At 38.4% G+C, this 19,370-nt stretch overlaps 4 protein-coding genes across 6 annotated transcripts in view; 2 read left to right on the top strand and 2 right to left on the bottom strand.

Moving 5' to 3' along the window:
* LOC103398535 (Golgi apparatus protein 1-like) overlaps positions 1–8,208 on the bottom strand; it is a 13,121-nt gene extending 4,913 nt beyond the window's left edge. The window contains exons 1-16 of one of the 2 annotated variants that reach the window (XM_025053631.1): positions 7,833–8,208; positions 5,593–5,622; positions 4,199–4,285; positions 3,889–4,104; positions 3,366–3,569; positions 3,162–3,233; positions 2,834–3,020; positions 2,534–2,751; positions 2,293–2,414; positions 1,986–2,087; positions 1,732–1,885; positions 1,621–1,638; positions 1,193–1,330; positions 999–1,085; positions 745–807; positions 437–553 (exon numbers count right to left, since the gene is read on the bottom strand). In XM_025053631.1, the coding sequence (XP_024909399.1) occupies positions 437–553; positions 745–807; positions 999–1,085; positions 1,193–1,330; positions 1,621–1,638; positions 1,732–1,885; positions 1,986–2,087; positions 2,293–2,414; positions 2,534–2,751; positions 2,834–3,020; positions 3,162–3,233; positions 3,366–3,569; positions 3,889–4,104; positions 4,199–4,285; positions 5,593–5,622; positions 7,833–8,159 (2,142 nt within the window). In that variant the 5' untranslated portion in view covers positions 8,160–8,208. The remainder of the gene's footprint in view (positions 1–436; positions 554–744; positions 808–998; positions 1,086–1,192; positions 1,331–1,620; positions 1,639–1,731; positions 1,886–1,985; positions 2,088–2,292; positions 2,415–2,533; positions 2,752–2,833; positions 3,021–3,161; positions 3,234–3,365; positions 3,570–3,888; positions 4,105–4,198; positions 4,286–5,592; positions 5,623–7,832) is intronic. The other variant, XM_025053632.1, reaches the window with a different exon arrangement.
* Positions 8,209–9,700: 1,492 nt separating this feature from the next.
* Positions 9,701–11,346, top strand: LOC103398534 (troponin I, fast skeletal muscle-like). The gene is made up of 6 exons (XM_025053639.1): positions 9,701–9,973; positions 10,074–10,110; positions 10,411–10,539; positions 10,666–10,755; positions 10,910–11,086; positions 11,183–11,346. Exons 1-6 carry the CDS (start codon positions 9,966–9,968, stop codon positions 11,267–11,269), a joined length of 528 nt encoding a protein of 175 aa, XP_024909407.1. The 5' UTR covers positions 9,701–9,965; the 3' UTR covers positions 11,270–11,346.
* Positions 11,347–11,483: 137 nt separating this feature from the next.
* Positions 11,484–18,844, top strand: aph1b (APH1B gamma secretase subunit). The gene is made up of 6 exons (XM_008337181.3): positions 11,484–11,761; positions 12,514–12,684; positions 13,070–13,143; positions 13,477–13,599; positions 13,701–13,828; positions 17,594–18,844. The coding sequence occupies exons 1-6, from the start codon at positions 11,649–11,651 to the stop codon at positions 17,759–17,761; spliced, it is 777 nt and encodes a 258-aa protein (XP_008335403.1). The 5' UTR covers positions 11,484–11,648; the 3' UTR covers positions 17,762–18,844.
* LOC103398531 (vicilin-like seed storage protein At2g18540) lies at positions 13,854–17,583 on the bottom strand. 2 transcript variants are annotated; one of them, XM_008337179.3, is made up of 7 exons: positions 16,448–17,583; positions 15,639–15,780; positions 15,444–15,527; positions 15,161–15,355; positions 14,815–14,991; positions 14,587–14,724; positions 13,854–14,494 (listed from the first exon to the last, which is right to left on the bottom strand). In XM_008337179.3, exons 1-7 carry the CDS (start codon positions 16,492–16,494, stop codon positions 14,393–14,395), a joined length of 885 nt encoding a protein of 294 aa, XP_008335401.1. In that variant the 5' UTR covers positions 16,495–17,583; the 3' UTR covers positions 13,854–14,392. The 2 variants fall into 2 exon arrangements, with proteins under 2 accessions (XP_008335401.1, XP_008335402.1); XM_008337180.3 differs by having other exon boundaries at positions 13,857–14,494; positions 14,815–14,988; positions 16,448–17,581.
* Positions 18,845–19,370: the final 526 nt, after the last annotated feature.

Here is a 19,370-nt window from a genome sequence, read left to right as displayed (position 1 = left end):
GAGAGTGTCATTTGTCTTTCATGTTTCCCACTGACTCTTTCATCCAGCTGGATATTTAAACCCTTCCATACATCACACAGGGAGTAATTAAAATGTAACACTGTAATAAACACCAGAAGAGACTGTTGTCGTGTAAATGACAGACCAGCTGTAAACAGAAAAGAAAATAACTACCACAAAGTAACAGTCAGCAGCACCAAAGCTAGAGAAACACAGTAAATGAATATTTAAAAAAATATATACTATATATAATATACGGTACTAGAACAAAGTAGGAGGAATAAATCAAGGCTAAAGCAGAGTTTTAGTGAGATACATATATTTAAACGGCCACTTTGGTTCCATCCCAGAATAAATTAATATATAGAGAGACTACAAAGAGGAATAATAGAAAGTTAAATGGAAATAAATTCATGTGGTTGTTGCGGTGATAACTGACCAGCTGAAAGTGTGTGACGCCCACTGAACACTTGTCGTTCATCTCCTTCTGGTGTTTGTTCTGTACCAGACAGTCCAGCAGGTCACCGGTGTCTATGTGGTTATCAGCCACGTCCTGCAACACATACACACACACACACACACACACACACACACACACACACAGAGGATAAAAGTTCAGCCTGCGTTTTTTGTCTTAAAATTTACAACTGAATATATAGTAGTAAAAAATGTCACATTATAACAATGTGTATAAAGAAATGTAAACTTATTAGAGTTAGTTCATGTTTGAGTGTTTCTACTCACGTGACAGTGTGTCTGAATGATGGGCTCACACGCTCTAATGAGAAGAGCATCAATCTGAATGTCCTGCAGCCAATAGTGAGAAATAATAAATCAGAAACAGACAGCGACAAAATCCATTAAAAAAAATCTGAAAATTAAAATGAACCAAAAACTATTACAATGAATAATTCAAATACTAATCACTCAATAAAAAAGATTTTTTGATATTTTTTTTCTGACTAAACTCCACTTTATGACTATAAGGGAGCTTTCACCTCTGACTCTGCCTCTGTCAAGTTTCCAACAACATCCCTGCAGCCAGAAAGTAAGTCCTCCAGATGATCCTGCAGACACTCCAGCTCCTGAAGAGAGACAGAGAGACAGACGGACAGACAGACAGATGTTAAATGTTTCTAACACCGACTCTGAGCTCTGACTCAGCAGATTACTGCCTGTAGCTGTCTCACACCTGTCCCGTGTCGGTCTTCTCGCTGCACCACTTGCCCAGGTCAGTTATACAGCTTTTCTGAAGTTCAGGGTCCAGCTTCACATCCAACGCCCTCTGGTGGAGAATCCGCTGAACCTCCACCTTACAGTCCCTGGATAACTGCAAGAACAACACACACACAAGTGGACATTTTAGTGAAAAGTAATTCAGGAAAATGCACACTGAGTACAGAAGTGCTGAAAGCTGAGAAATCGTGCTGTGAACCCATTGGTGTAGGATGTATGGATTACTGTGATTTCATATGAATCTGGATAAAGTCATGGATGATTTCCATTTAAGATCAAATGTATTCAATTACACAATCCTGTCAGGATGTGAAAAGAGCGCATTAATTTATATGCAAGCCTTAATAATTTACGTCCTTCACCAGAACTGATGTGTTACCATACCTGCTCGTCAGGATTTTGCTGTTAAAATTTAAAAAACACAAAAGTTAATCATCTGTCTGTTGCACGAACGATCTCTAAAACTGAGTCTAGTGTATGTTTCCTTCATCATACCCGTCGTCCCTGCTCCTCTGTGCGGTAAGCGTGGCGGTAGAGGCAGGAGAAAACGGCACCTGCTGGCATCTGCTCACTGGTCTCATTCCATTTGTGGGTGTAGCAGAGGCGAGCGGCGTCACCTTGACACTTTTTATACAGGATGGGGTCTAGTCTGTGGAAACAGCGGATGTAAAAATGACTGTGTGCTTCAAACACAGGGACAGGTACAAACTCTCAGGTCACGGCAACGGAAAAACACACAAAACACTTACTTCCAGTCTCTGGATATGAAATACTGCAGCTCCAGCAGTCTGTGTTCACAGTCCTCCACCATCTTCTCTGTGTACAGATGCTCCATCAGACACGAAAGGATCCTGAACACAAACACACACACAGAAATGTCCCACTCATAAAGAGAGAAAAGAGAGAAAACCTGACCTGTGGTGTAATAGTAAAATTCATTTAGATTTTATTTTCCCTTTTTCTACCTGGTATGATTAGCTGATAACCTGGTATTTGAAACTGAGATGTGTGTTTACTAAACAATGTGTGTGTGTGTTGTGTGTGTTCTCAGCTCACATTGGGTCTCCAGAGCGGATGTGTTTGCAGGCGGTCTGGATCACGGATTCACAGGCCTCGTTTAACGCACGATCGATCCTGTAATCAGCTCCAGGGTCGGCAGACTGGATCAGACTTTTTAACTGCAGCAAAAACATATATACAAGTATGTTTAAGTGTATGTGAATCAGGAAATGTGTTTTTTTTAATTAACAATTATTAATGATTAATTTAAATCAGCAGAAAGAGACTGTAGTCTTACTGAACTCTGGCAGACACTGTCCACAGCAGTGCTGCGGTCACTGCGTCCGATTCTCATCAGACAGTGAAGTGTGCGGCCTTTGCGGTGCAGACCAGAGCAGTGAGACTCAATCTCTGCCCGACAATGAAGTACGATCTCTGGACTCAGAGAGAAATCCTCCATGAGCATCCGTCTGTAGTCCAGCATCTCTCCCTGACACTCTCCGCTGACTGGACGACCTGGGCGACACGTGGTCGTTACTACAGACAGGTTTCACAGACAAGGGAAGAGTAAAGCCAATAGGCAGTGTTTCCTGCTCACCACGATGAACAGCAGCCTCCAGACACAGCAGCAGGTAGGAGAGCCGGGCCTCACGGGCTCTGGGCAGGTTGGTGTCCAGGTTGCAGCGATGCTTCTTCAGGTCAATCTTACAGGCTTTGGCCAGAGAGTAACTGACTTTATAGTCCTGAGAGATGAGCTTCTGACGGGTGGTCAGGGCGTCGCGGCACTTTAGAGCAAAAATAAGGAGGCGGCAGCAGAGTTTTTTATTAGTCATTATTTTTAAATGCAATGTATTTTGTTTTATCTGTTGCTGAGAATTATTTTTATCTCCCATAAACCCAGGAGTGAAATGTTCAGCTCGTCCTACCTTCTCTGACATGGCCTCTTCAAACTTGTGATTGAAAAGACACTTGTAAACTTTGCCTTCTCCTGCCTGAATCTGTATGAAAGAAAGAAGTTTATTTGAAAAACAAAATTAGATTAGTTTTTTTTTAAAAAGAATTACAATTTCTTAGTAAAACGATGAATCTGTAAATGTGCATGTGATGTAAAAAACCAACTGTCTCCTCACATTTTGACAGAATCTCTCTCTGTCATCCCGACAGGAGAAGTAAAGATGGCGATCGAGGTGGAAGTCGTCTGACGACAGCTCGGCCACCCGCAGGATCGCCCTCTGACACTCCTCTTTGATGGAATATACTTGATCCTGCTGCTCTGCTGCCTGAACCAAGGCCTTCTCCAGACAGGCGATGACCTCACCCTGGGAGTGTACGTCCTGGGGAGGAGAGAACAGCAGCACAACAACGGTGAAGTTATATCTGTGGTCTATGGTCAGTACTGGGTCTGGTTTTCCTCACTGGGCGTCTCCCTGTAGTTAGGTCTCTGTCACTGACACAACTTTTGTTGTGGAAGGAAGTAATATTAGATACTTAAAGAAGCTTAAAGATGCAGTAAGCATTATTTAAAAAAAAGATGCCCTGTAATACAAATTTTTGTTTTTTAAATTTAAGTTTTATAATCAATGTGTAAAACCTTTGGGCTGGATAATTGTTTGTGTCTGAACAAATGATGTCCACACACTCTCTCTCTCTCACCTTATGTCCCACATTGATGCTCCCACAGTGCAGGCTGTTGATGTCCTCCTTACACTTGTCCGTGAAGCCACAGATGAATCTGTAGTCACTGAAAATGATGCCAGTCATCTTAGTCACATACTGGTTACACTGATAATCGCTGATGTTGCCACGGTGATCCACCAGGCAGGACACCAGGTAGCCCCGTCCCCGCTCCTCCTCATTGCACTCCTTAATCTGAACAGTTGAACATGTGACAGCACTGTTAGAATACTGATCAGAGTCAGCGAGATACTGAAGGGTATCTGTGAAGTGCATGGAGCAGACTGACCTCAGAGATGCTGCTCTTGCAGACCTCCATGGCCACTGACTCAAACTTTGTATCCGTGGTCAGGTTGAGCTTGTAGTTCCACAGAAGCTGATGCAAAGAAGCAAGAAAAACATCACAGCAAACAACTTCATATATTATAACTTTAAAGTTTTAAATTACTAAGTAACTTAGGTGAGAACCCAGCATTCAGCCTTTACTGACACAACACTGACAGTCTCTAATATAATATCCAAACTCCCTTCTCTCTTTTATATTCTCCACATTCTCTTGTGCTTTCCATTTCGTGTCTACTGTTGTTATTGTCTTTTTGGGCCAGCCAAGTTGAGGCTGCAGCAGCTGCAGAAGCTGCAGACAACAAGTGACAGTCTGAACGCCCATATAATAACAATCCAACAATTGTGTGTGTGTGTGTACTTGTGCTTTCGTTGTGTGCAGTGGTGTGTTGTGTCACAATGACAAGTAGTTCACTTTCCTTTCCTTGTGTTAATGCTTACTAAGGAAATGGTGCTGGTATTGATGTCTAAATATGTGGTTTTTAAAGTTGTGTCTTCTGTAGTTTGATTGGTTAGAATATGAAATGCACCTTTGAACCAATTCTGGACCAGCAATCAATCACAAGCCATTTGTCAGTGTACTATAGTACTGGATGTCACCTTATTTTAAAGCTATACACACACAAAAGAACATATCCTAAAAATGTACACTATTATCTGTACTACTGACATCTACTAGTTCTGATCATTTTATATTTTCATTCTGAAGCATTTTAGTGTGTTTCAAAAGAAAGTGAAAAAGAAAACCCAACTAATGAAGCTTTCATTAGCTGGGTTATAGCACAGCACCACATACTTCCTGTGGCCTATTAACGTGACTGTGGGGATTCATTTCTCCGTGACTCATTGTTTTGGTTTGGTTTTGCCTGTTTTTTAAAGCAATCATTTCTTTGTATTCCGTCAGCTGCAAAAATAAATAAAAACCAATGCAGAATCCTAACCAGGGGCTTGTTGAGACCTGTGTGTATGGGTGTGTGTGTGTGTGTGTGAGAGAGAGAGACAGTGGGTCTTGTCATGGACTATGAATAAGAGAGACAGTGGGTCTTGTCATGGACCGTAGTGAATTACAGCCCCTGCTTCCCCCTGCAGTGATAAAGACAGTCCAAGTGGTCCATTAACCATGTGGCATTTCATAGACCTGTCTGCTGTTAATTGCTATGGACTCTGAACACTGGAGGTTTACCATCCAGGAGTCACTGAGCTGAGCTGCAAGAGTCTTTTCACCACGAGACAACAACCTCAGAACAAATGAAAGCGTGTGGAAGTTTGGAACTAAGAAAATATGGTCATCTCAATTTCCCATAGACAGAAGACTGTGAGTACTTTGGAAGAAGCACTTACGTGGTTACAGTCAGCAGCAATGTCAGTTTCCTGCAGAGAAAGGAAAGAATGTGGAGAAAAGAGAGGGGGAAAAAAAAATCAGCAAAAGCTCTTCTCTCCATAAACACAACAGTAAAAGGGTCAGATGTAAACAGCACAAAGGCTGTAGCACGTGGTCATATTATTAAATCAGCTGGTCACCGCACACACTTTTTCCTGTTGCAGTGAAGCTGGAGTCTCTACCTGCTGACATGAAGTCAAGGACTAAAGGCTGGATGTCTCCTCTGGGTCTTTAAAAACATGAAACCTAGATGCACTTCCTGGCATCTATTCAAAAGCTGCCATCTTGTCCAGTGAATTTTCCACCAATCAATATCTTTTTTGGCTTTTGTTGAAATCATTCCAAAATTCTGACGGTCCATTGAATACATCACATGCAATGTCACGTGCGGTTGGTTTAATAATAAACAGTAGTAAAAACATGAATTTATTGTCTTTATTTGGTTTATTTATTAACCAGCAAATCATGTGACCAACTTGTTTATACAGTAAGTCTGTCCTTACAGGCCATGGACTAAACCTGAACTAATTTGTTTATAACATGTATGTAGGACCATTGAATGGTATTGTTTGTGTTTATGTCACTATTTCTAAGTACATTAAATGTGGTTGTGGGGAAGCACAATAATCATAATAATCAGAGGAATAATAATAAATGTTCTTGTCTTATATTAATGTTTTTTCATTCATTTCCAGATAAGAATCCAAAGTGATGGCAAAAGACAGTGAACAAAAACTGCAGTGAAAGAAATCAGTTCTCTCTCACAGTCACCACTGCTCGTGAATCGCTCAACATCCCCCCCACACTCTCACTGATTCACAGCGAAGTTGGAGAATGAAGCGTCCGACTGTGTCAGTGAGTGACTGTGGCCAAAGTCCTGTCCTGTATGTGTTGGCTGCTTATTAAGTAGTTGGTTATTGAATGGTAAAGCTTTGACTTTTTCCATGATGTACCCAATTATTTGGGATGTTTTAACACATGCCAACACCCTGACACCGTTGTGTGTGCACACAAGGTGATGGTGGGTTGGTGTGTCAGTGTGTGCGTGTGTGTTTCTCTGGAGAAAGGACAGATTTATAGAAGCCATTTACCTCTTCAGGAGGCCACAGCTGTTATTGAGTTGAAGCAATGTAATTATCTCAGTAAGGAGGCCATCGCTCAGGGCTGTCAGAGGTGTCTGTGTGTGGTTATCTGTGGTTAGGTGTGTGGTTATGTGTGTTCTATTTGTGATCAACTGAGAAGACCAAATATTAAGGTAATGTATTATCAGAGGAAATGTATCCACATGCACTTGCATTCAAACTGTTATGCATTTATCAACAGTGTTTATGACACAATTACATAAATGTTATTAATGTACTAAAATAGACTCTTGCATACATCACTGTTTACAAACGTTATCATGCATCCATTATATCAGAGGTCAAGCGTCTGCCACAGAGCCAACGTACTGAGACAAACAATCACTCCTACTCACATTTACAAAACTGACCATTTCACAATTGCCAAATAAGCTAATGCTAAAGATTGGAAAAATATATATATATATAGAATATAGAATATATAATACAGATGTAATTGGACATTAGAAAATATATCTTAAATAAAGTTTGCACAATTCTATATTTAGTATCCTCTGTTAGTGCTGGCTGCCTGGAGAGGATGGAAATTGGGATACAGATACATAAAAATAACACAATTTTGCCTCAGAAAATTAAATTAATTAAATTTCTTAATCATAAAACACATTATTATGAGCTGTAATTACACACTAGTATTGCACTGTAATTATCTGAAAGTGTCAGCAGCACTTACAGCTGGTAGATAAATACAATAAAGAAGATAATTTATAAATATCAGCTAGCTGGCAGTTAATATATGAAGCGGTTTAAATTTTCGTTAATACCACAAAAGACAAATATGGAAAGGCTCAACAAATATATTTCATTTTGACAATTATAAAAAGATTTTAAATGTTTCCACAACTCTTAGGACTTTGAGACCTGCTAGAGAAAACTGGCGGGATTCAATGATACAACAATTGACTTATTTACTATTTTTCTGACTGATGAAATTTAATTACAATTATTTTAATAAATCTAATGAGTGTAACTCAGCGGGGCGACACACCCAGCCAAAGCCCGTTATCACGTCCCGAGAAACGGTGTGACGCGATCAGTTGTCGCCGGGAAGCGCTCACCTCTCTGCGGTCCTGCAGACACTCCAGGACGGCCAGGTTGTTGCTCCAGGTGTGTTTGGGACATAGCCGAGTCAGGTCCTCCCGACAGGCCTCCTCCTCAGACAGCTTCCAACCGGTCGCCCTACGAGGCGGCGAGGCCCCAGCAGGAGCGGCAGGAGCAGGTGCATCCCTGGCTGCCGCATCATCTCCTCTGTGGACCGAAGCCTTGGGCGGTTCTGCCGGACCAATGGCAGCCTTCAGCCCAAGGACGGAGCCGAAGGAGAAAGAACAAACGAACAGCAAAATGAGCAGCGGCCGCAACAGCTGAGGGCGACTGTTAGACGCCATCTTCCCACTACAGTCAAACTGACATTAATGGAACCATCGCATTTCCGGTCAGCACAATAAAAGCCGTTTTCAACGGTTACGTATTTATTTTATATGTCCGGTCATTTTTATTTTCAAAATAAAAGCAGTTAGGCTGGGAGACGCGCCACTGTACAGGTCACGTTCGAATAACAATTCAATAAACTTCTTAAAAATCTTGAAGAAAAATATCTGAAAACGATCCATACATACAGTTTCACCTACTATGTCTAATTTTAATATATGTAAGGTAATGGAGTCATCAAATGAAAAATGACAATTTTGAAAATGATTTTGCAACAGAGTTTGATTTAAGAGGGAAAATTGGATTACAGTATAGTAGTTTTGTTAATGTAATTTGTTTGTTGCCAAAAATTTTTAACTTTTTATATGTTCTCTTTTGGCTCTTTTTGAAAACCTTGTATCAAAACTTTTTTTCATCTATACTAGGGCTAATGCTACATCTGTGGCTACAGCTGTGTTTCTGCTGATTTTGTAGCTTTTTTGCTAATGTTGCACACACACACGCAAACACACATATATATATCAGTATTGTACAATGGTGCTTAAATTGTTTTCTATGTTTGTTCCTTCTCTTCACCTCACTCCCTGAGCAGCTGATTTGATGGGAACCAACCACATAGGAGCAATAAATCCTCCCAGTTTAGGGCTGACAGCTGCTGCCGAGCTTTTTCTGCTTCACTGCAAACCTACTATTAGAGTTAGTTACAAATAGCACTAGAGGGGGTTTTCTTTCTATTAAGAAACTTTATACTTTTCTTTGTTTCTTCGTATATAACCTACAGCTCAGAGTTGTACTCTATTGGAGGTAACAGAAATTCATTTCCTCTGAAAAAAGATGTCTCTGAGATTAAATGGCACCATTTAGGTTCTAAATGGGTTGGGAAACAAAGTTCAGCATGAGTATTAAAAATAGTAAATGTGACTTGTTGCTTGTTCCCAGTAGATAATATTTTCATTTTGAAAACTTTAGAATTCAAGATACCATGTGAGATACTGTAGCTGAAATAACCCAGAAAGATGACAGGCTGTGTCAGCTGTTAGAAGCTACAGCTGAGTTGACTCAGAGGGAAACCACCACAGAATTGTTGAGCCCATTGAGTCTCAGTCATCAGTAAAAATAGTACTAATTGATTGGTTTTATGTTGAAACAGTGTGTTAGTTGTTTAAAGTGTATAAACACTTTCCTACATATACAGACATTTTTGACATCAAAGTTGGCATATTTGACAACAAAATGTGTCCTGATAATTCATATGTAATTACCAATAATTTCACCGCATTGTGTTTTATTGTTAAAGAAAGTAATTGTTAAATAAATAAATATGAACATTCATATAATCACAAAGACAATGCTAAACAAATGTCATGTACTGATCAACTATTCTCTACAGTATAGGTTTAATTATATTACAAACACGATATAATAATATATAAATATTTGTAATATTTGTAATATTTGTAAAGTAATATATTACACTGTAGTGCATATTAGAATAGAACATAAATGGCCAACATCAACTGCAATATGCCTTAATGAAAAAGTGTAGATTTCATTTGTCACGGGAGTTGTCATTGCCTGAAAAATTCCAGAAGCGCTTGTTTCAGCTCAGCTGCTGCCGTTGACCAACTGGTGTTGGTCCATCACACACACACACACACACACACGCACACACACACACACTGAGTAGACGTCTATAAAGAGACCTAAAAGCTCTTGTGTTCCTTCTTGTGTCTCTTCCTGTGCCATAGGCAGTATTCCTCAGGATGGCAGAGTAAGTCCAATCCATACTATTGCTTTTACACACTTTTCTTTAACAAACAAACATTAGACCATCTATAATAATTTGCATATATTTGTCTTTGTTTGTTAAGGAAAAAGATGTCAACCAGCCGGAAGAATCAGCTTAAGGTAAATTGTCATGTTTGGGATCAGTGCAGTTTTAGCAATGTTCATCTTGTCCAAATGTCCCCTCTAACAAATGTCTCACTGCTATGTTTGTTTTAGGAATTTACATATAGGACCATAATATGTCTGTAAAATTATTTTACTACTTATTATGTAGTTGGCTATACCTCTTTCACTTTTTTAAAAACAATTCTAGACCTCTTCTCATGACGTCTATATTTAGTCCTTGCAAATGTTTAAGAGAGTCTTCAAAGCATTTTCCATCAGCACTGCAAAATGAGAGTCCAATCTCTTTCTGTTCAGAGCCTGCTACTGCAGATCGCTGAGACAATGTTGGAAGAGGAGGCCGGGGAAGCAGAGAAGGAGAAGATGGTGTACATGGAGGAGAACTGCCCAGTCCTCTCCATCTCAGGAGGTACACAGGAGCTGCAGGTAAATATCCACAACTTGGTGAATGCACCAGGTGAATGCAGTGACAGATAAATATTTGATTCAGACAAGATTGATCAAGAACCTCTTATAAGTTATTCAGATTTTCTCCTGTTATTATAACAACAGGAACTGTGCCGGAAGCTTCACAAACAGATTGAGATGGTGGATGAAGAGAGATATGACATGGAGATGAAAATGAAAAAGTCTAATAAGGAGGTGTGCCAAGCTTCTTATATTATTATTGTAATAAGCTCACTCAGTAAATCTACAGATGTGCCTGATTGAAATTTGTCAAAAACAATACCTAAAATGAGGACAGTATTATGAGCAAACCTCTACCTTTAGTCTCAGTTATTTTCTTTTCTGTCAGATTGACGACTTAAAGCTGAAGGTTCGGGATCTTAATGGCAAGTTTAGAAAGCCAGCATTGAAAAAGGTACGAATGTCTGCTGATGCCATGCTGGCTGCTCTTCTGGGCTCAAAACACAAAGTGTCCATGGACCTGAGGGCCAACCTGAAGCAGGTCAAAAAGGAAATAAAAGAGGAGGTAGGATGATTAAGTTATTATACTGTGGAAAAATTATAATTATTAAGAATTCTGTATAAAACTTAAAATAAAAAACCTATATTAACTGTCACTTAGGAAAAACAAACTGGTGACTGGAGGAAAAATATTGAACACAAGGCCGGGATGGACGGCAGGAAGAAGATGTTTGAGACAGATGCCTAAATATCAGTGTGTCAAAAGTGTTAGTGTATGTTTTATTATGTAGGTCTACATCGCTTAAAACTTGTATAGAATATAAAGGAAAAAATAAAATCGGATTTCTTGTGTGTTTTATTTCTTGAAACTTGCTCTTAGACACAATACCTGTAGGTGGCGGCATGACAAATGCTGTTGTCGGTCTGCTTAAAAATCTCACGAAGAAGAAAAAAACTTCTGTTCCCTGGTCACATGACAAGACGTCCAACAGTAGAGGAAGCTCCCGTGTTGAAAGGATACTAATATTTGAAGAAATAAACATTTCCAACTTCATTTAAACTCTTTGGTAGTCAGACTGGGCACCTAAAGTAGGAAAGGATCTTCGTCTTTCCATACAAAGCCAAAAATGACGGCGGCAGTTTTTTTCGGCTGCACCTTTATTGCCTTCGGCCCGGCCATAGCTCTGTTCCTGTTTACCATCGCCCGGGAGCCGCTGAGGGTCATTTTTCTCATAGCAGGGTGAGATTGTCTGGATTATATATATAAATATATATATATATATATAAATTAAAACATCTGTAAATCTGTTACATCTGTTATCTGTCAGTGTTTTTGCATTATTTGCGTAAACATATCACCGGTAAATAGTGGGGTTAGCATGTTGGCTAACGAAATCCTTGTTGCTATGACCAAACCTCAACGTTTTACATGACAAAAAAAAAAAACAAAACTAATCCTATTCTCTTTTTCTTTATAACGACTAGAGGCACAGTCTGTGAAGGCACAAACAATATAACACATTGAATGTATAAATCAGGTTAATAGTGTACTTACACTGTGTAGTATTGTAGTATTTTTGATATAGTTAGATGTTTAATTTTTTTTCACATCCTCAATGAGTTTAAATTTTATTTCAAATATGAAATTATTTTATTTTCCTCCAGTGTGCATCGTAAACTGACATCCGCAATGAAGGTCGCCATATTGGATTGTAATGTTAAAACCATTTCTCTAAAAATAACAAAGTTAATCTATATTTAATAAAGTAACTGATAGTTATATATGAACCGATACGTGCTTGAACGTGGTTTCGTGCGAGGCATATTGCCATATGTGATAATGGTGGATGCTAACTACTGTATCTGTAAGCTTTAAGAATAACGTATACATATATATGTTTATATGTATATGATATACCGTACATTTTGGAGCCTAGTGGGATGTAAACACAAAGCTAACCACCTCTGACATCCTTTTTATTAATCTGGCAGAGCATTTTTCTGGCTGGTGTCTCTGCTACTCTCCTCCCTCGTGTGGTTCATCTCAGTGCAGATCAGTAATAAGGATAGTGCTGCCCAGCAGAAAGGTCTGCTCATCTTTGGTGTGGTGCTGTCCGTCCTCCTGCAGGAAGTCTTTCGCTTTGCGTACTACAAACTTCTGAAGTAAGTTGCTGTCATTGTTATTGACTTGTTGATGTTGTTGTTAACCCTTCTTCATAGATTTAAACACTTTCCTCTGTTGATTAAAACAATCTCTAAAATTATGGTTTGAGGTCAGAGTTCATTTCTCAAAATCTCTGCTATTAATGCTGAGTTGTATAGATTTCTGCTAGTTGCTTGTTTTAGGAATGATTGCACCATTTTAGTAGAACAAACCAACTGGATCTCATTTCGCTCCCTTCTGTTTGTCTGGCCTGGTTTCCTACTATTTTCCTCTTTATAATTGTTAAAGGTCAGATCATCTTCCTTCCACTGACATATCTATTTACTGGTCTTTCTTAGGTTCACGGCAACAACAATGTGACTTTTTTTGTGTCTCCCTCTGCAGAAAAGCAAATGAGGGACTTCTCACTCTCAGTCAGGAGGAAACCATGCCCATCTCGATACGGCAGCTTGCATATGGTACAACCAATATTCACAATATATTCACTGTTACATGGTACAGGCAAATTTATATAGAAAGCTGAAGGAAATTAAAATGCAGGGGAAATTAATCATGTCTTTCAGGCATGATCAGAAAGCTTTTTATTGTTTTATTTATTTTATCATTTATTTGGTCCATGTGATTTGTAAACTCAAACTCAACTTTATTGTCGAATACCAGATTAGGTGGTGTTTTTGTTTAATTTTAAAGTGACAAATGTCATTTAGTTAACAAGATGTTCTTTTTCCTGATTTCATTTAAGCATCAGTCATTGATCATATTGCTTTTCCCTGTTGTTATTTATCTTTCAGTGTCCGGTCTTGGCTTTGGTTTCATGAGTGGAGCCTTCTCAGTGGTGAACATCCTGGCTGACTCTGTAGGACCAGGAACTATTGGTATCCACGGAGACTCGCAGCATTACTTCCTGTCTTCTGGTACCAATTTAAAATAGTCTTTAGTTGACTGCATAAACTTTTTACATTATTCCAATAAGCTGCCTGCAGCTATACATAGTATGATATGACCTCTTTTTCAGCCTTCATGACCATGGCCATCATCCTGCTTCACATGTTCTGGGGCGTGGTGTTCTTTGATGCCTGTGAGAAGCAGCGCTGGTGGGCTTTGGCTGCTGTCATATTAAGTCACCTTTTGGTGTCTTGTCTGGTGAGTGTTGCTGTTGTTAAAGGACAACAAAGCTCTGATGCCACAACCTTGTAGATGTTTTATGGAAGATCATTTTTAATAGAGAGAAATTAAGAGAGAGAGAGGGAGAAGGAGAGAAGTCAGGGATACAGAGATTACATCAAAGTACATCTACAGTATACTGTAACAACTTTTGGGAGCATCACTTTAAAAATGCTTCATCTTTATTTATGTGTAGAGTACAATAGCAACTTAAATGTACAGCTACGTGTAGGTACATTTGGAGTTATTTAACTAAAAATGTAAACTCTCTCAAAAGTTGATATTTGTTGTCATTGGAAAGTGATGCTGCAGTTAACGGATGCTAATTACATAAATATAGCATTGCATGACATCATGACTGTCCATAAAGCTTACCATCATTTTGTTGGCCACAGACTGTACTTTAAATCAGTCCCACTCTTTTCATTGGCCGAGTGGTATCACATAATCATACATACAACTAGAGAGTTGCATGTATGTATATTAATGTCAAAGAATTCAGTTACAGATACTTCAACTAAAATGTTGTTAATAAAGTGTCTGTCATTGGTCTGACTCGGGGATGGGCTGCTCCTCTTCTGTGGCCTTTAGTTCAGGTTCATCTTCTGCTGGAGGTTCTTTATGCTTCTCAAAAAACATCTTAATCTAGATAGAGAAGCAAACAGAATCACAATAGAATGTATGTGTAATGTGGAGGTGGAACAAAATGCAGTTGGTCATTGTGTAGCAAAACATACAGTGTCTAGCTGTTTTTTGGGGTCTTCCTCTGATCCACCACCAGCCATTTGGTAGAAGTTTTGAATCATTTTCTCAATATTCATTATTTCAGCTGCTTTACTCGCAACAACTTTCTGACGCTGGTCAAACATTTCTGCCTGAATAAAGACAAGGGGATTTTAATCCATTATTCAGAGATTTTGGTCTAATGGCAATCATTTGTACAGAAATATTAGCAGTGAAAATACCCAGATTAGAGTCTCAGATGCTGCCTCTTTAATTTGTGTTAAATCAAGCTTGTTCTGCTCTTCTGTTTTCTGTTCGTCACCCTCTTCCTCTCGCTCTGCTGTCCGCCGTAACAGGTCGTCTCTTAGATCCAGTTGTCTCTCCAAATTGCCCACAAGTGACTCTACATCACTGAACTGCTTACATAGACAAGAGCAAGGCAGTAATCCAACTTACTGAATGCAAATTTTTACACATAACAAGAACACACCAACCAACATAATCCTAAAATTAAAAGTAGGTTCCCACTTTACAATGACTCATTTTACTGTAGATGATACCGGTCCAACCTGTTTTTTTTAAGCCCACCTCAGTCATTTGTGCCAACTCCTCCATGAAGCCTAAGTACACAATGACTTTCCGCACTTGAAGGTCAAGCTTTTGTTTCCTCTCCCACAGTTCAGCTTTCTCCTGCTTTAATTTCCTTATCTGCTCCTTTCTTTCGATCGCATTTCTCTTTGCGTCCTCCACGGCGTTTACACAAGCTCTCTCAGCTTTTTGATGCTGTGCCGGAATATAGACAAAACGTTTTTTACTCTGTTGGGTTACTGTCTGTCAATACATCTATCATGAGTGAAGTATGATTCCTTACCTCTACAAACAATTTATAGCCCATGTGTGACTTTCTTCTTTCCACCTGACGCTCATCTATGCAGTTTTGTAATCTGTTCAACTCCTGCGTGAAAAAGACATATCAAAAAAGACAGTATAAATTCTCGTCTTTTTACATCATGACCTTTTATTTTATTTATTTTTTTAAATGAAAGAGAAGTGAGCCAATGATTACCTGCTTGCGCTGCTCTATAAACATCTTCAGCTCATCTTCCTCCCGTCGCTTCTTCTGTAGTTCATTTATGGCGTCAACCGAGGCTAGTGCCTGGGCCAGCTGAGTGTGGGTCACATCACGGACCGCCACATCTTCTAACTCCCTGCCAACATTTATTTTAGAAGAGTCTGTGTAATTTATATAATTGCTGTCAACATTGCGTTATTATGCTTTAAATTTTCAAACCTAATATACATCACAAATTACCTATTAAGGTTAACACATTTATTTTGACAGCCCAAATGTAAATATAACTGGAGGTATTTCGCCACTAGGCTAAATTTGCCTGTCCAAGGTCTTTTAATCGTTTAGTAGCAGTTTGTATGTATGTATAATAAAATATGTGGGCAAAAAGAGGAAAAAAAATTGGTAAACGTGTGAGGCTACAATTAACATGTCAACACATGACATTTATAGCTGGAGCTTTTATTAAGACTCTGTCCTTGTGGCACCTTTTGCTGAACGTAATGTTGTTGCAGTTTTTGACGTTGCTGTCAATCACATCTATTAACTAATCATATTTACCCTGACACTTTTTAATCCCCCTTGTTTGCTCAGTGGCCTGATCACAATTTACAAAAATACTTTGCACAACACAGAAGAACTTCTAAATTACACGTCTGGTACGATTCCTGACTAACTTCCGCTCTTTCTCCCGCAGCCAGACCCTTAATGTGTACGTATACTGCAGCGTTATATTTACTGTACTGTTTTATTTACTTTTACGTTTTATTGTATTAACTGTAATTGGGTCCTGACGTAAAACTTACTGCAGCGACTCGCGCCGCTGCATACTTGTGCACTTTTTAGGAGCCATGTCTCCGTTACGGAAAGTCTGACAAACACCAACAGCCTGTTAAATATGCAAGTTTGGGTGTGAATATATCAGCAATTGGCGTGACGCAGTAAAGAGGCTGTCGGGTGAAGCTTTGATCTTTTATGTCGCTCGTCTGATTTATTTATTTATTTTTGATTATTTATTTTTTTAAATATGCGTTTGTCCACGTCATAAAACGTATTAATATTACGGGTTAAGAATAACTGCGCCAGGAATACGGTTTCGCGGACACTGTTTGTTTTTTGGGCTTGTAAACTTGAAAAGCTGATGATTACAATTATTAATAAAAAACAGGAAGAATATTACATATAGACGGTCTACATGGGAAGTAAATCTAAGCGAAATTCAAGATAAGAATCAATTTGTATTGACAGTACAATAGCGTTAATTTCCTGTCAATACCCGTTAATTTCTCAACGTTTTATTGGCATGACATGAACGGATCTCAATGGAAAGAAAAATCAAAAATATTTTTGTGATCAGGACAGTGGCCAACATCTTTTTGTATCTAAATATGATACAAACATGTTTTTATCCTGTAGATTAAAAATATTTAGAATTGTATTGTCCATACTTTGGCGTTTGAAATACATAATACATTTGTTATTGGCTTTAAAAACATGTTTATTATTAAAAACTAATAAATGTTTTTTTTTTTTTCTTACAGCAAGGAGGTGGTTGTTTTGAATTGACTGACTCACACCTTATTGTCATTTAAGCAGCTGCATCTATGTTGATAAAAACATTGTTTTTTAGATTTGGTCCTGACATTTCCAAAATTGATAAAAAATTAAATATATGGACTAAAGAACACAGGGAGAAAATGCAAGAAATAAATTTAAAAAAAGAAATTGGAGAAACAGATATACATATATATTTTGAATACAGCAGCAGGATCAGTAACATATGTGGGAAATGTGGCCTTTAGACCAAGTTATTAGTCATTGGTGGCTGCCACACAAACCCGAACATTATGTTTATGACTAATGTTCAGTACAATTGTTTGTGCTCTTATAGTTTCTTATGTTATGTATAATGTTAATGTTCTGCTTTTTGTGTTGATCTTCTTCTCTCACAGACATTCCAGAATCCTGAGTACGTTACTAGCCTTGTTCCCACCTATGTCGTCTTGTTCTTGATGGGCATCTGGGCATTTTACACTGCAGGTGGTTCACTCAGGAACCTCAAACTCTGCCTAACCTGTAAAGACAAGGATTTCTTGCTTGCCAACCACCGGCAGAGATAACGCCTCAGCACCTGGGACTCTATCCAAAGATCCAAAATACACACACACTGAGTTTGTTATACGAGCAAAATGAACAAAGCTAAGTTCAATGTGTGTATGCTTAATGATATTGTTTTATCAAGTGATTGGTTAGTAATTGAAATTTGCCATTATTGGCCGATACTCTAAGAATGAAATACTTGTTTCATCTGAGGGAAACATTGCTCTTTACATTCTTAAAACACTTTATATTAATGTCTCTCGTAGGGCATATACATTTAGTCTCTGGGTGATTTAAGTTACTTCACCAACAGTACTATGTAAATACATGTTGATGCATTCCAGGATATGAGCAATTTAAACTTTTGCATTTATGCTGACTGAATTTAGACTTGCAAAATCTAATTGAGGATGTGAGTTGACGCAGTTATTGCATCTCTTGGTAAATAATTTTACATACTGTCCTTTCAGACATTGCAGTTGCTGATTTCCTTTATACATAAACCTATCATCTACTCGAAGGTAGGATTTTCTAGGTGTTCTTCTGGTTTACTCATTTTGACAGTTGTCATTTCATAATGTCTCGTACTAGTCTGAGTCAGTAATAATGTTTGCAGGTTCTATTCAGATTGGGAAAATCTCAGCCTGACTCTGAATCTTTTCAATTATCATTGAGAGACAAAACAAAAAAATCAGTCACTTCTAAACATTTTAAGTCATCTAAACATCTGTGTAAAAGGCTGTTGAATTTTTAATATCTCACAGTGTTGTGAGATGACTGTACTTTTTAATTCTTGCGCTCCTGTATGCATTCAAGTACAGCACTGGGAAGAGTTCAAACAAATTCACGCTAGAGTGTTTAGACTTGATAAGTGTCTTTTAGTATTTGCTCTCTTCATTGTCATCACATAGCACATAATGTCTTGTGAATGAGTGCAGGAGCAGTGTCGAAGTCTGTAAAACTGCACAATGTATGATCTTTCTTTGAACCTGTTCTTGTGTTTCTGCTTTTGATGCATTTTGTGTACAGCTTATTTAGTTCAATCTCTGCTGTTTCATTGGGAAAGGGTGTAAGTTCATAACAAGTTAAAGTGGTAAAGGAAACACTTGAGTCGCTTTGTCTTTATTGGCTTCATGCTCAAAGTGAAAGAAATATCAATTTAACCACAATCTACTGTATTGAGGTGAAACTAACATTTAGATTAAAATGGTTAAAAAGGTTTTACTGATAGGAGTTGAGGAATAAGATAGGAAGCAGGTTGTGACCAGATGTCGAATACATACTTTTGAATTTTCCAAAGTAGAACATTTTGTTGGAAACACCACCTGAAGTAGTGTTTAGTTGTAAATTGATGTGTGTTGTAGTTCTCATAAATAACCTTTTTACTAAATGTTTTTTTTTTACTTCCGCTTGTGTGCAAAGGTGACAGTTGCTTGAAGTGAAAATTCATGGAAATATTTATTGTATGTGTATCTTTCCTGCATTTTCCAGAGAAACGTTTTTCAGTTTTGGAGCAAGGTAATGCTGCGTCTCACTCTACTAAGTCATGGCTTTTGTAAACTCTTGGTGTGAATGCTTGACTGAACTTCATGTTCATGAATTGAAACCTTTCTGCCCTTTGACCCTTAC

Source organism: Cynoglossus semilaevis, unplaced genomic scaffold, assembly GCF_000523025.1.
Source record: "Cynoglossus semilaevis isolate Cse_v1.0 unplaced genomic scaffold, Cse_v1.0 scaffold1507, whole genome shotgun sequence".
NCBI lineage: Eukaryota > Metazoa > Chordata > Actinopteri > Pleuronectiformes > Cynoglossidae > Cynoglossus > Cynoglossus semilaevis.
Note: the sequence above shows the minus strand (reverse complement) of the source record. Positions and strands in the feature narration are given on the sequence as shown.

What these genes read in the sequence shown, in the direction of transcription:
- LOC103398534 (XM_025053639.1), top strand. An exon ending in GAGGTACACAGGAGCTGCAG is followed by an intron (nt 10,540 to 10,665) that starts GTAAATATCCAC and finishes TTATAACAACAG; the next exon opens with GAACTGTGCCGGAAGCTTCA. An exon ending in TGAAAAAGTCTAATAAGGAG is followed by an intron (nt 10,756 to 10,909) that starts GTGTGCCAAGCT and finishes CTTTTCTGTCAG; the next exon opens with ATTGACGACTTAAAGCTGAA.
- aph1b (XM_008337181.3), top strand. Translation starts at nt 11,649, where the DNA reads ATGACGGCGGCAGTTTTTTTCGGCTGCACCTTTATTGCCTTCGGCCCG. An exon ending in GCGTACTACAAACTTCTGAA is followed by an intron (nt 12,685 to 13,069) that starts GTAAGTTGCTGT and finishes CTCCCTCTGCAG; the next exon opens with AAAAGCAAATGAGGGACTTC. An exon ending in GATACGGCAGCTTGCATATG is followed by an intron (nt 13,144 to 13,476) that starts GTACAACCAATA and finishes TTTATCTTTCAG; the next exon opens with TGTCCGGTCTTGGCTTTGGT.
- LOC103398531 (XM_008337179.3), bottom strand. Translation starts at nt 16,494, where the DNA reads ATGGCTCCTAAAAAGTGCACAAGTATGCAGCGGCGCGAGTCGCTGCA. An exon ending in AGTTGGCACAAATGACTGAG is followed by an intron (nt 14,992 to 15,160) that starts GTGGGCTTAAAA and finishes TGTCTATGTAAG; the next exon opens with CAGTTCAGTGATGTAGAGTC. An exon ending in CATCTGAGACTCTAATCTGG is followed by an intron (nt 14,725 to 14,814) that starts GTATTTTCACTG and finishes GTCTTTATTCAG; the next exon opens with GCAGAAATGTTTGACCAGCG.